General features: G+C 41.1%; 1 protein-coding gene across 9 annotated transcripts in view; it reads left to right on the plus strand.

The window, feature by feature from the left end:
- The first annotated feature begins 1,518 nt into the window (after positions 1 to 1,518).
- The window catches only part of DPP8 (dipeptidyl peptidase 8), a 57,314-nt gene continuing 46,004 nt past the window's right edge, over positions 1,519 to 12,828 (plus strand). For 3 of the 9 annotated variants that reach the window (XR_015135438.1, XM_086322982.1, XM_086322987.1), the window contains exons 1-3: positions 1,519 to 1,656; positions 6,383 to 6,520; positions 8,715 to 8,984. Coding sequence is in view for 7 of the 9 variants with exons in the window: in XM_086322982.1 (XP_086179108.1) it covers positions 6,484 to 6,520; positions 8,715 to 8,984 (307 nt within the window). In the remaining 2 variants the exon portion in view is untranslated. Of the gene's footprint in view, positions 1,657 to 4,448; positions 5,110 to 6,382; positions 6,521 to 8,714; positions 8,985 to 12,828 lie in introns of those variants that run through there. The other 6 variants (XR_015135439.1, XM_086322983.1, XM_086322988.1 and 3 more) reach the window with 4 other exon arrangements.

Below are 12,828 nucleotides of genomic sequence, written 5' to 3' on the forward strand. Positions count from 1 at the left end.
TCTTTTATACTTTAAAACTTTATTTTAAAATTTCCAAGTATAAGAGGGAGGAGAATGTTTACAGATGAGAGAAATAAAAAGAGAGGCCTGATATTAATCTGTTAGTAAGGAAAGGATCCAGGATGGGAACCCAAGACTGCCTGACTCCAGAAATTCGGGCTCTGACCCATGAATACCTGAGCAAAAGTACCACTGCCTGAAGATCATGGACTGGTAGATGCAGAAGAACTGGGAGACAGGTTGGTCTCTGATGAGGCCCAGTGTGAAAAGGTGTCAGATTTTCTAAAAATGAGGTCAGAACTGCTGGTGTATCTGACTCTTTGTGACCCCCTGGACTGCAGCCTGCCCGGTTTCTCTGTCTATGGAATTTTCCAGGCAAGAATACTGGAGTGGGCTGCTATTTCAGGGGCTCTTCCTGACTCAGGGAAGAATCTACTTCAGGGGAAATAGTTTATTACCTACTTCAGGGTCCTTCCAGGAATTGAACCCTTGTCTCCTGCATTGCCAGCAGATTCTTCACCACTGAGCTGCCTGGGAAGCCCAGAATTGTATGAGGATCTGATTAGCTCAAACAGGCATGGATTTCAAGATGCAGTCCAGAGACTTCCCTAGTGGCCCAGTGGTTAAGAATCCACTTTCCAATGTAGGGGACATAAGTTCTATCCCTCTTCTGGGACTAAGATCCTATAAAAGAGGCAAGAGGGGCTACTGAACCCCTGTGCTCCTGAACCACAACTAGAAAGAAGGCTACAGGCCACAAGGGGAAAAAAAAAATCCTCCAGGCTGCAGCTAATACCTAACCAACTGATAGCTGATGCAGCCAAATTTAAATTTAAAAAAAATTTTTTTTTAAGTCGCAGCCAGGGTTCCCTGGAAAGGGTTCTCACTTGGCCTTACCACTCTGGCTTTCACTCACACTTAGCTGCCTGCTGTCCATTATGTCAGAATATGATTGTTTTATGATGCTTTTTGTTTTGATTAGCAAGAGTGGATTTGTATCATCCCCACCATGCTATTTATTCAGACCATGTGTGCTAGATAACTTGCCTTTTCCTGAGGAGTTCCTAGAGTGTAGCCTAATATGATACAGTTAAGTAGGTTTTGTCAAGCACACATATACAAGTTTGGCAAGGCCCAGACCTGACTGATTCAGCCAGTAAATATACAAGGAGCCAGTTTAGGGACTTCCCTGGCAGTCCAATGGTTAAGAGTCCACCCTTCCAACTCAGGGGGGTGTGGGTTCAATTCCTGGCCGGGAAACTAATATCCCGCATGCCACATGGCATGGTCAAAATAAAAAGAAAAGCAAGGAGCCAGTTTAGCCTCAGAAAGTGCATTACTTACATATACCACAAAGGGAAGAATGTATCAAGATGCCAGCTGCCAGTGATCCTTATCCCACTTATGAAAAAGGACACTCCTGAAGCAAAAGGGGCCAGGTGACTGCAATGTAAGTTCTGGGATAACTGCCTGCTGAGGAGCCAGTTCTAGGCTGCAGCTAAGAGGTTTTTATATTCTCAGCTCTATTCTGGGGGGGTAGGAGGGGATGGGGCAGAAAGTCTCCAGCTCATCAGACCTGCAAGGGGACAAGGTCTTCAGAGGCTTCTGGTCCTCTCCAGTTTCAGAAAAGTCACAACGCATTCTGCTACAACTCAGGTAAGTATCGGTTTGACCCTTTTACCTGGGAGGGAGGCCTTTGTGGTTACATACAAGGTGGCCAGGGTTCATGAAGATGTTCTCCCACAGCTTTCTCAGGGTTAGAGGCTTTTTAAGCCTGCCAGCCTGCTATGTGTGTGTGTGTGCTTAGTCGCTCAGTCGTGTCCAACTCTTCTTTGCGACCTTTGGACTGTATCCCACTAGGCTTCTCTGTCCATGGAATTTTCCAGGCAAGAATACTGGAATGGGTTGCTATTCCTTGCTCCAAGGGTATTCCTGACCCAGGGACTGAACCCTTGTCTCCTATGTCTCCTGCATTGCAGGATTCTTTACCCACTGAGCCATCAGGGGAGCCTTAACCCTGCCACAGAAAGAGAAAATAAGACTGAAAACAAGAAATATGAATTCAAATCTAGTTCAGTCCATCATTAGCCACATGACTTCAGAAAATCTTTTACCTCTCTGGAGTGTGTTCGTTTGTCTTGAGGGGGTTGGTGTTTTTCTTTTCCCCTGAGCTTTACTGTTAATTTCTTTTTTTTACTTTATATTGATATAGTTGATTAACAACATTGTGTTACTTTCAGGTCTACAGCAAAGTGATTCAGTTATACACATACATGTTTCTATTTGTTTTCAAGTCATTTTCCAATATAGATTATTAAACACTATTAAGCAGTATTTCCTGTGCTACACAGTAGGTCCTTGTTGGTTATCTATTGGAGCTTGTTTTTTTAATCAATAAAATTATATAGTTTTTGTTTGCTTTTGAGGAGGTCTCTTTCCTCTTATTTGAATGTAAACTGCACAAAGTCAGGGATTTTGCCTACTTTGTTTACTATTATAGCCCCAGTGCTTGGAACAGTGGCAGGCACATGGCAGAGATTCAGTAAACATTTTTGTTGTTGTTCAGTCGCTCAGTCATGTCTGACTCTTTGTGACCCCATGGACTACAGGCAGCTTCCCTGTCCTTTACGATCTTCTGGAGTTTGCTCAAACTCATGTCCATTGCGTTGATGATGCCATCCAACCATCTCATCCTCTGTCGCCCCCTTCTTCTCCTGACCTGTCTTCCCCAGCATCAAGGTGTTTTCCATTGAGTAGGCTCTTCGCAGCAGGTGGCCAAAGGACTGGAGCTTCAGCATCAGTCCTTCTAGTGAATATTCAGGGTTGATTTCCTTTAGGATTGACTGGTTTGATCTCTTTGCTGTCCAAGGAACTCTCTAGAGTCTTCCCCAGGACCACAGTTCAAAAGCATCAATTCTTTGGCACTCAGTCTTCTTTATGGTCCAATTCTCACATCCCACGACCACTGCAAAAACCATAGCTTTGACCAAATGGACCTTTGTGATGTCTCTGATTTTCAGTATGCTGTCTAGGTTCATCACAGCTTTTCTTCCAAGGAGCAAGCATCTTTTAATTTCATGGCTGCAGTCACTGTCCAAAGTGATTTTTGAGCCCCCAAAAATAAAGTCTGTCACTGTTTCCATTTCTCCCCCATCTATTTACCATGAAGTGATGGGACTGGATGCCATGATATCTTAGTTATTTGAATGTTTAGTTTAAAGCCAGCTTTTTCACTAATGAAATGAAGATGTTTTGCTTATTTTGTTAGCATGTGCATTCAAAGTCCTTTCAGGTGTTTTGTGTTTGTTTTAGTTTTTTGCACAAAATTCATAGAGGAGTCCCAGTGAAAAAATGACTATTCTTTTAAGGGAACAACTGAAAAACAAAATTCTGAGTGAAGACACATTTAAGTTCAGGGTGAATAATTACATAAATAAACCCTCATGACACCTCTGCCAAATGGTTCCTTGCAATAATAGAAAATAGGGAAGGCCCAGCTTGTCCACTGTTTGATTCTACACCTAGCACCTTCCCAGTCATCTCCCAAGGCTCCTTTTTCCTCTTTCTCTCAGACAGTGTGTAGTGCAGAGTAGAAAATAAATTACCCGTCAAGAGACCTGCCTCTGGTTCTGCTAAAAGCAAGATCACTCCCTTCCTTGCCCTGAGCCCCAGTTTCTCCATCTTTCTGTATCTGTATGACACACATGGTTTTCCTTAATTGTAACTAAGTGATGCTAGTATAGCACTTTCACAGATCAAGAAACCATGTGAGCTCAGAGACTAACCCGCTGAAAGTCATTAATTAGTACCAAAGCCAAGCTTTCTGACTCCAAGTTCACATTTCTTTGTGTGTCAGTTGCTCAGTCGTGTCTGACTCTTTGCGATGCCATGGGCTGTAGCCCACGGGGCTCCTGTGTCCATGGAATTCTCCAGGCAAGAATACCAGAGTGGGTTGCCATTTCCTTCTCCAGGGGAATCTTTCCAACCCAGGGATCGAACCCAGGTCTCTCACATTGCAGGCAGATTCTTTACCATCTGAGCCACCTGGGACGTCCTTTCAGGGTTCTTTGCACCATATCAGTGAGACACCTAGAAATCCCCAGGCGGAGGTCCCCTCCCTCTCCATGTCTCCTCTATGAAGGGACAGGGATTTTTGCCTGACTTGGCCCCTGTTCTAATCTCAGCGTTTACAATTCCTCCTCGCACATAAGAGGCAGTCAATATGTATTTGTCGAAGGAAAAAAAAAAAAAAAGATGAGACGTGCCACAATTCTTCCTGTAATTTCCAGCAAGTTACTGCCGTTTTCTGGATTTGTTCTGTCCCCCACTCTCGCGGTTTCTTTCCCGCTCCTCGTTCGCCCCTCTGGCCACTAGACGGCACTGTCAAAAGTGAACCCCATCTAACAGAGAGCGGCGCCCTTCTTGGCCCCGTTGCGCCTTCTCCGGTCGGAGGGCAGCGCGCAAGAAACCGGAAGTGCCGGAGCCGCCGCCGCCGCCGCCGTCTTTAAGTGCCGTGTTCGCCCCTTCGGTTACCGCCGGCGCCGTCGCCAAGGAAGCCGCTGCAGCCGGGTCTGGAGTGGAGGCGGCGCGGCATGAAGCGGCGCAGGCCCGCTCCTTAGCGCGCGTCAGGACGGTCCGGGCGGGGCCGGGGAGGGGGGAAGGTGCAGTATCCGCCCTCTCTCCTTCCCCTTCGCCCGCGAGGCCTGCGCCCCTGCCCACTCAGGCCTCTCCGCCTCTCGGAGGAGCTGCCCGGCGCATTCTCCCGGTTAGCTAGCTCTGCGATTTACCCGGCGCGCCGCTCTGCGCGGGCCACAGCCGGTGGTAGAGCCCCAGTTGCCGGAACAGGAAGCCGAGGCTCTCAGATTCCGAGTCAGCCACCGTTCACTGGGCGCCCCCTGAGCGCTGGGTGCTGGCCGCCGGACTTCCACGTCCGTTATCTTAATTGAGCCTTGCTGGGGTTGGGAGCCGGGTGTTGTCCAGGCTTACAGATGAGAAGCGGAAGTCCACAGAGGCAAAGGGATTTGCCTAAAGTCCGACTGTGGCAGACCGGATTCGGACTGAGATTTTCTGGTTTCCTAGCTGGTGTTCTTCCTACTGCCCCATTTCTAGGTCGATTCCTTCCCTCCTTGTTCACTGGCCCCTTCTCATTCTATTTCACCCACCAGGGCAGGATAGGTTCTTTACTTTCCCATTTCAAACCTGTCCTCTCACACATTTTTCTTAAGTCTCGGCATCTTCCCAAGTCCCCTTAATATTCTCTGCTACACTTCTGCTCTTCATTCTAGCTCTCAAGGTCTTTGCCCACTTTGTGATAATAAACCTCTCAACTAGCTGTGTGGATCCTGGCGAGTGAAATAACTAGGCTTCAGTGAGGCTTGGGATGTTTAAGTGGACAAACTGGCGCCTGGATTAAAAATTAAGGAATGATGTCTGAGTGGGTCCGGATTCAAGAGTCCTGTTTTCTAACCCGACATACTCTTCTCTGAATGAGAGTCTTAGTGCATGAGAAGGTGTCTTGACCTCTTAGTCCTGTTGTTGGCTGTGTTAGCACAACTTCACTTTTTCCCCTCCATTTGCCGGTGACCTGCATGTCTCTCCATCACCTGTCAGGGCTATGAAAGCCTCTGATTAAAACCGATAACCAAATAACGGGTGTAATCACAGACTCTGCTTTTTTCTTTTACTAAGCCAGAATTTCAACAAACTTAACACTTCCATTTTTCAGAGAAGTTACCTAATTCAGTTATCAATATTTTCGAAGTAACATGGAAAGGAAAGAAGCAAAAATGGAGTGCACTGAAAATGGATAGTACATTCTTTATCTTGTGAAAATCTTAATGTTAACAGCATATTCTCTTTCCACAGAAATGGCCTGTTTTGTATTAATAGTTCTTACTGGTTATTACACTGAATCTGTTCTGTCTTCAATCTGCTAAATATGAATTCTGTAAAATAATACAAATTGATTATTATGTAAAAGAAAAACAGGACCAGGCACAGAGAAATAAATTTTATTATCCATTATCTATCATTCTGAGAATTTGTAATAGCCACTGAGTAATCTCACATCTGTATGCCTTTTATACTTTTAAAAGAATTTCTATAACTTACCTTTTAATATGTATCCAAATGTCAGGACTAAACCACTGTGTAGATAGTCTTTGGAGTAAATTCAGCTGTACATTTCTGAAATAAAGTCATTTTATAACTTTCAGAAAATGCAGATACAAAATAATCCAGGCATTGTATATTATTTCAAAAAGAATATGTGTCAGTTCTAAGTACTAATTGAGACTTTAGGTTTGATATTTTGGGGGCACATATGATCCATTTTAATAATGATCAACAGGCTTATATCTTATTTCATTATCCTGGTGAGCAGGATTGGATGGTGAGAAAAGGAAAGACTCCTGTGAGAAGAGAGCAGGATGAGCAGAGGGATCTATGCTTGAAGTTGAGTCACTTGAAAAAAGATCTCTTTGAATGTGGAAGAGATCTGAACAGATGAAAATACAATCAGGTAGGCACCAGGGAAGGGCCTCAAGTGAAGAGGTAGGTGGGGCAGTGAAATAAATGCACGGTACTGAGAATGTGTACTGGCCTATTTTCTCATTGTTGAAATGAGAAAACTCTGGTCACGTGTTTTGAGGATGTATATATAAGGTGTTATGGAAATATGGAAATTAGTTACACATTTGTGTATATTACTAAAATTATGTAATATCAGGTCTGTGCAAGGAAATGCAGAATATACATTTACCGTAAAATACAGAGGAGTAGTGTCATTTGAACTGTAGAATGTGTGTGTGAGAGAGAGAGAGTGGAGAAAGAGAAATGGTGAGTGTGGGCATCTAGTACAATTTAGGAATATCTGATACATGCTTAAGTGCAAGGTAATGCAAGGTTTACATACAAGAGACATCAGTAGCTCAAGAAGCTGGGCGGTGAGCTTGGGAAGTCTTGTCTGCTAAGCTTCCCTGTTCCATCCCCGTTCTCTGTTGTTTCAAGCAGTGATTTGGAGATGAAGTTCCAAATTAACACAAGGAGTGGACAAGAATGAGCCCGGTTTGTGTATCTCCTTGTTTAACCTGTCCCTCACTCTCTTAGCAATTAAACTAGATCCACTTATATATTTGATAGAAAACAGACCTCTACCAGCTTTTAGATGGGCAAACAACCAGGACTGTCATATACTGCTACTTGACATCAGTGTGCTGAGTATCAGTTGAGCTGAATGACTTTTCTATTGAGCTGTGTGGATTTTAATCATGGGAGGTAAATGCCCAGTTGTAATAATGTTGCAAGTTGTATACCTGTAAAACTCTCCAACGCTCTTGCTACTGTTACATTGAAAATGGCAGTGTAATTCAGGGTAACTTGAAAAAAGGCACAGTATCCTAGCCATTCAGTTTTGTTTATTTCATCACACAGCATACCTGATGGAGTAATTCACAGCCTACACTTGCTAGTCTTTTTCTCTGTGGGCCGTAGTTTTTTACCCTGAGCTCCTATTAACCTGTGAAATTAAACCTTAAAAAAGACATGTTAAATTTACAGCCGTGTATTGATTTTTGTTGTAGAAGTGGTTAATAATTATGTGAATTGGTTATACAAATGCAGTGCAGTTTATCTCCCAGGTCCTCATGTTTTTGGCATTTATTAGTTCCAAAAGAGCAGGTTGCCCCAAGTTTTATGTTGTTCCTTTTTGGTAGTGTTATAAATAATGCATGTCAGAATATCTTACAGTGGCTTATAATAACACTTGTTGTTTTTTTCTGATACTTTGCACCTGTTAATATTTAAATATTGAACTGGATAGAGGAAAAAAAATCATCATCTTCCAGATTTGTAAAATGAAAGAAACATCGTTAGTAGATAAAATGTTAATATTGTTTTGGGGTTGAACTAGTAAATTGGGTTCCGACTTTTGTCAAAATATTGATAATACAAACATTAAATGTTTTCAGCATAAATTACAACTAAAGCCACTTTCTTCTCTTCTCATTTGATCATGAGAGTAAAAGTTGTGTAATCAGTAATAAAAGTATAAAGGCACACAAGGGATGGTCAAATAGTGCTATCTAGCAAGAGCAAAGACAAGAAAAACGTATCAACCAGTTAGGTCTTTTGGTGTTTGGAGGTCCTATTTAAAAGGAAATGGTATTTGTATTATCTTGGGTAAATGCTCCAGGATGATTATTACAAGTACATTTTTTTTTGCAACAATTTTATTAGTGTTCTGATTGGTTGTGATTATTTCTGTTAGTTGAAGAAGTCCACAATTTATCAAATGTATTACTTTTTTAAAGTGCAAAAACACTCAACTCCCTTGGCACATTTAGCTTCACTATTGACATGCTCTTTGAAGGAACATAGCAGCCAACTGGCATATGGCCTGTTTCCTTCCAGTGTGGGAAAGAAGAAGGAATTTTGGCAAGAGATACCTAAGGAGAGCCTTTTATAAAAGTTGCCAAAGAGATTTATAGTCACTGTGAAATAGACATGACCTCAATTTTTTTTTTAAATCTGTTTCACACTGAACACAGAGAAGGGGGAGCTATTGCTTTTCTTACTAAGTTTCATTGCAACTGTACTGAAAAGCACTTTTCCCCCTTTTTTTGGGGAGGAAGGGGGACCCTAATCAGGCTGTCATTCTGGTTAATGTAAGAGAGGACAGATCTGTGAACTTCATGTGGCTTATTTATTTATTTTAGGAAAATGCAACATGGCAGCAGCGATGGAAACAGAACAGCTGGGTGTTGAGATCTTTGAAACTGCAGAGTGTGAGGAGAATATTGAATCACAGGATCGGCCTAAATTGGAGCCATTTTATGTCGAGCGATATTCCTGGAGTCAGCTTAAAAAGCTGCTTGCTGATACCAGAAAATACCATGGCTACATGATGGCTAAGGCACCACATGATTTTATGTTTGTGAAGAGGAATGACCCAGATGGGCCTCATTCGGACAGGATCTATTACCTTGGTGAGTGTGAAGTCATAGTTTCTGAAAGGAAATGCTTTCTTAATTCAGAATTAGAGGCTAGATGCAATGGGCACTCAAATTTTGTTGAATAAATAAGTGAATCAGTGATGGCTCCACTAAAGAGAAAAAAATAAATTGAAGAACTTCAGTTTTGGTACTGTTTTAACTTTTTGTCCCATTAATTTTGTTTTTATTTGCAGATAACAAATCAGTTGATCATGATCTTACTTTCAAAGTAAAGATGCCAGATATTACTTCTTCCTAAAGCTAATTGTAAATGATTTTCCTTCAGTACGGTCAGTTTCTTTAGGAATGGTGGATGAGGAACACACATAATAAAACCAGTAGTTTGTTCCCATTCTCAACAGCTGCTGCTTTCATTTTTTTAATCAAGGCTGGTCTTGGTCTCTTCTTCCTGAGCCCATTCAGTCCAGATTTAAGATGTTGACCTTAAGTCTATTATATCACTGATTGACTTTTTTTGTTTCTTTTTTGTTTATAAACCTTAAATGTTTTGCTAAGATGTTGTGGTAAAAGGAATAGGTAGTAAAGACTGAGCACCAAGGATGCTTAGGCACAGCTGATAGCTCAGCTGGTAAAGAATCCGCCTGCAATGCAGGGGACCCTGGTTCGATTCCTGGGTTGGAAAATCCCCCTGGAGAAGGGATAGGCTGCCCACTCCAGTATTCTTGCCTGGAGAATCCCCAAGGACAGAGGAGCCTGGTGGGCTGTAGTCCATGGGGTTGCAAAGGATCGGATACAACTGAGCGACTAAGCACAGAACAGCATTGAAAGAAATGACTAATCTATCACATACATAGACACAGGGCGGTAGATAAAGAGGCGGTCTTGGAGTCAGAAGCCTAGGCTCTGGCATCAACTCCATGGCTGACTTACTAACCCTGTGAGTCTCAGTTTCCTCATCTATCAAACAAGGATTAATATCTATCTCACAGGATTGTCTTAAGTGTTGAGTTGACCAAAAAGTTTGTTCGGGTTTTTGTATGCTCGTATGGAAAAACTTGAACAAACTTTTTGGCCAACCCAAATTTAAACAAATGTTAATAAACACAATACTGTTCTTGTACAAGCAAAACAAATTTTACTACAGCTAGTCTGAAGAAGAAAACTAAAAAAGAAAAGAAAAAAAAATTTGGTTGTGCGATCTCCCAAGCAATTGTCTGCACTACAGTATTATTTTTTAGGATTAGAAATAATAGTTGTAAAAAATACCGGAAAAAAACACCAAATAATAGTTGTAAATTACAGTATGCTACCTAGTATTCACCAACTGGTAATTATTATTTGTACAGTTATTAGCTTAAGTCCCAAAGGCCCATTTATTCATTCATTGTCACTCATTGAATACATTTATTGAGAGATGGTGCTGAAATATTTAGGTAAGTTGTCTGAGTGAAAGTGAGTCTTTCAGTCATGCCTGCTGTTTGTGATCCCATGGGCTATAGCCCGCCAGACTCCTCTCCATAGAATTCTCCAGGCAAGAATACTGGTGTGGGTAGCCATTCCTTTCTCCAGGGAATTTTCCCAGCTTGGGGATCGAACCCAGGTCTCCTGCATTGCAGGCAGATTCTTTACCATCTGAGCCACCAGGGAAGCCCAAGTCATCTTGGAATACATATATATCTTTCTCAAGAAACTTATGCTGTGGCTTTGTTGGAAGCAGAAAGTCAGACTTTCCTTTGATTGGAGAAGCATTGTAAGAAAAGCTCATCCATAATTGCTAAATCAGGCAATTTGGTTGGAAGAGAGTTTGGGCAAAATTAGGGGGAAAGGCCTTATATTTTGTATAGTATTTAAAACTTATAGCCATACTGTCTGTAGTTCTTAACTGTAAACAAATGTCTCACAAAAATGTTTATTAATTACCATTAAAAGTGCTTACCAAAAGGGATTTCACCCCTAATACAGTAGTTGAAATGGGATCCCAAGCCCATAAATTTTGGAGTTCCTTCATGTAGTCATGCTATGCTATTTTATTTTCCTAACCCACAGCCTGAGGGAATGAATGTTTGGTCGGTGTTGGTTGGTAGAGTAAGAAAGAAAAGAATGTGAGAGATGAGAACACTGAAGGAGCTGAGGCCCGAGTAAACTCCCACAGCTGAGAGTTGGGTGGGAAAGGACGGGCTGAGATGAGTTTGAGGGCACTGACCTCCTGATATGCCTTTGTTTACCAAGTTTTTAAAAATAGGTCTCATGCCCTCCTCCAAAAGTGTTTTTTTTTTTTTTTTTTTGATAGTCTCTGCATGAGTCCACATTAGTAATTATAGATTTTTTTAAAGCAATTTCAGAGTATTCCATTATATAATTATGCCATATCCAGGCTTCTCTGGCCATGGGATTTTCCAGGCAAGTGTACTGGAGTAGGTTGCCATTTCCTTCTCCAGGGGATCTTCCTGACCCAGGGATCGAACCCAGGTCTCCTGCCTTATAGGCAGACGCTTTACCCTCTGAGCCACCAGGGAAGCCCCATATTTTACTTTACCAGGCCCCTACTAATGGCCATTTAGGTCTTTCTATTTTGGTATTACAAAAAATGAGGGAGCAAATATCACTATATATCATTTTATACATGTGTGAATTTACTTAATAGGACTAATTGCAAAGAGTGGAATTACTAGGACAAAAGGTGTACACTTTCTGAATTCTTATTGATATTGTCAAACTACCCCTCCATGGAGGTTACAGAGTTTACATCCCTGTCAGCATTGTCTCAGAGTATGTATTTCTCTGTACCTGTACCAATAGTGAGTGAGCAAACTTTTTATCCTTCCCAATCTAATTGGTGAACAGCAATCCCTCACTGTGATTTTTTTATTATTGTTTTTTTAATTGAAGTGTAATTGACATATTAGTTTCATGTGTACAACATAATGATTCAATATTTGTGTACATTGTGAAATGACCATTACAGTAAGTCGAGTTAACATCTGTCACCATAGTTAATAAAAAAATTTTTTTCCTTGTGATGAGAACTATTAAGACTTATTCTCTTAGCTACTTTCAAATATGCACTATAGTATTATTAATTACAGGCATCGTGCTGTTCATTATATCTCCATGCTTCATTGTAGTTTTAATTCGTATTTCTCCTATGAGTGAAGTTGAGCATCCTTTCACATATTTACAAGGCATTTGTGTGTTTTTTTCTGTGACTGATCTGTTTGTAATCACTGTCTATTTTTTATTGGGTTGTGGGTACTTTTCTTGTCAACTTAAAGCATTTTTTTGTACAGTGAGGGAATTAATCCATTGTGATATTTTTTCCCTGAATGTTGAATTTTTTCCCTGAATGTTGAATGTTTTTTGCCTTTGGTCCTTTTGTAGAAATTTGTGGGTTGTTTTTTTTTTTTTTGGTAGTTAAATTTTTACTTTTTATGTAGTTTTGTATCCCATCTAGACATCTAGAAAGGTTATCTCAACTCCAGATTGTATTTTTTTTGAAATCCTTATGTACTTTGGACTTTGTTTTGCTCCATTGATCTGTCTGTCAAATCAAGGGCCAATACTGTGCTGCTCTTACTATTATTACTATAACTTTAGATGTTTTACTGTTTGACAGTAAACAAACAGTACTTTTCATTACTCTTTTTCATACTTTTCCTGATTATTTTTGTTTGCTTGTTTTTCTGTGAGAACTTTAATTAGCTTAAAGCTCCTTTCTCCCAATCCTACTTAAACTGTGTTATGTTAGGATTGCATTATATTTACAGATGAAGTTAGGAAAATTGACAGTCTTTAAAATATTTATTTATTTTTGGCTGTGCTGGGTCATCGTTTCTGCACAAGGGCTTTCTCTAGTTGCAGTGAGCAGGGGTTATTACTC

The sequence above is a fragment of the Bos grunniens genome, chromosome 10, assembly GCF_055505025.1.
Source record: "Bos grunniens cultivar Pamir isolate PY7600 chromosome 10, Bosgru_T2T1.0, whole genome shotgun sequence".
NCBI lineage: Eukaryota > Metazoa > Chordata > Mammalia > Artiodactyla > Bovidae > Bos > Bos grunniens.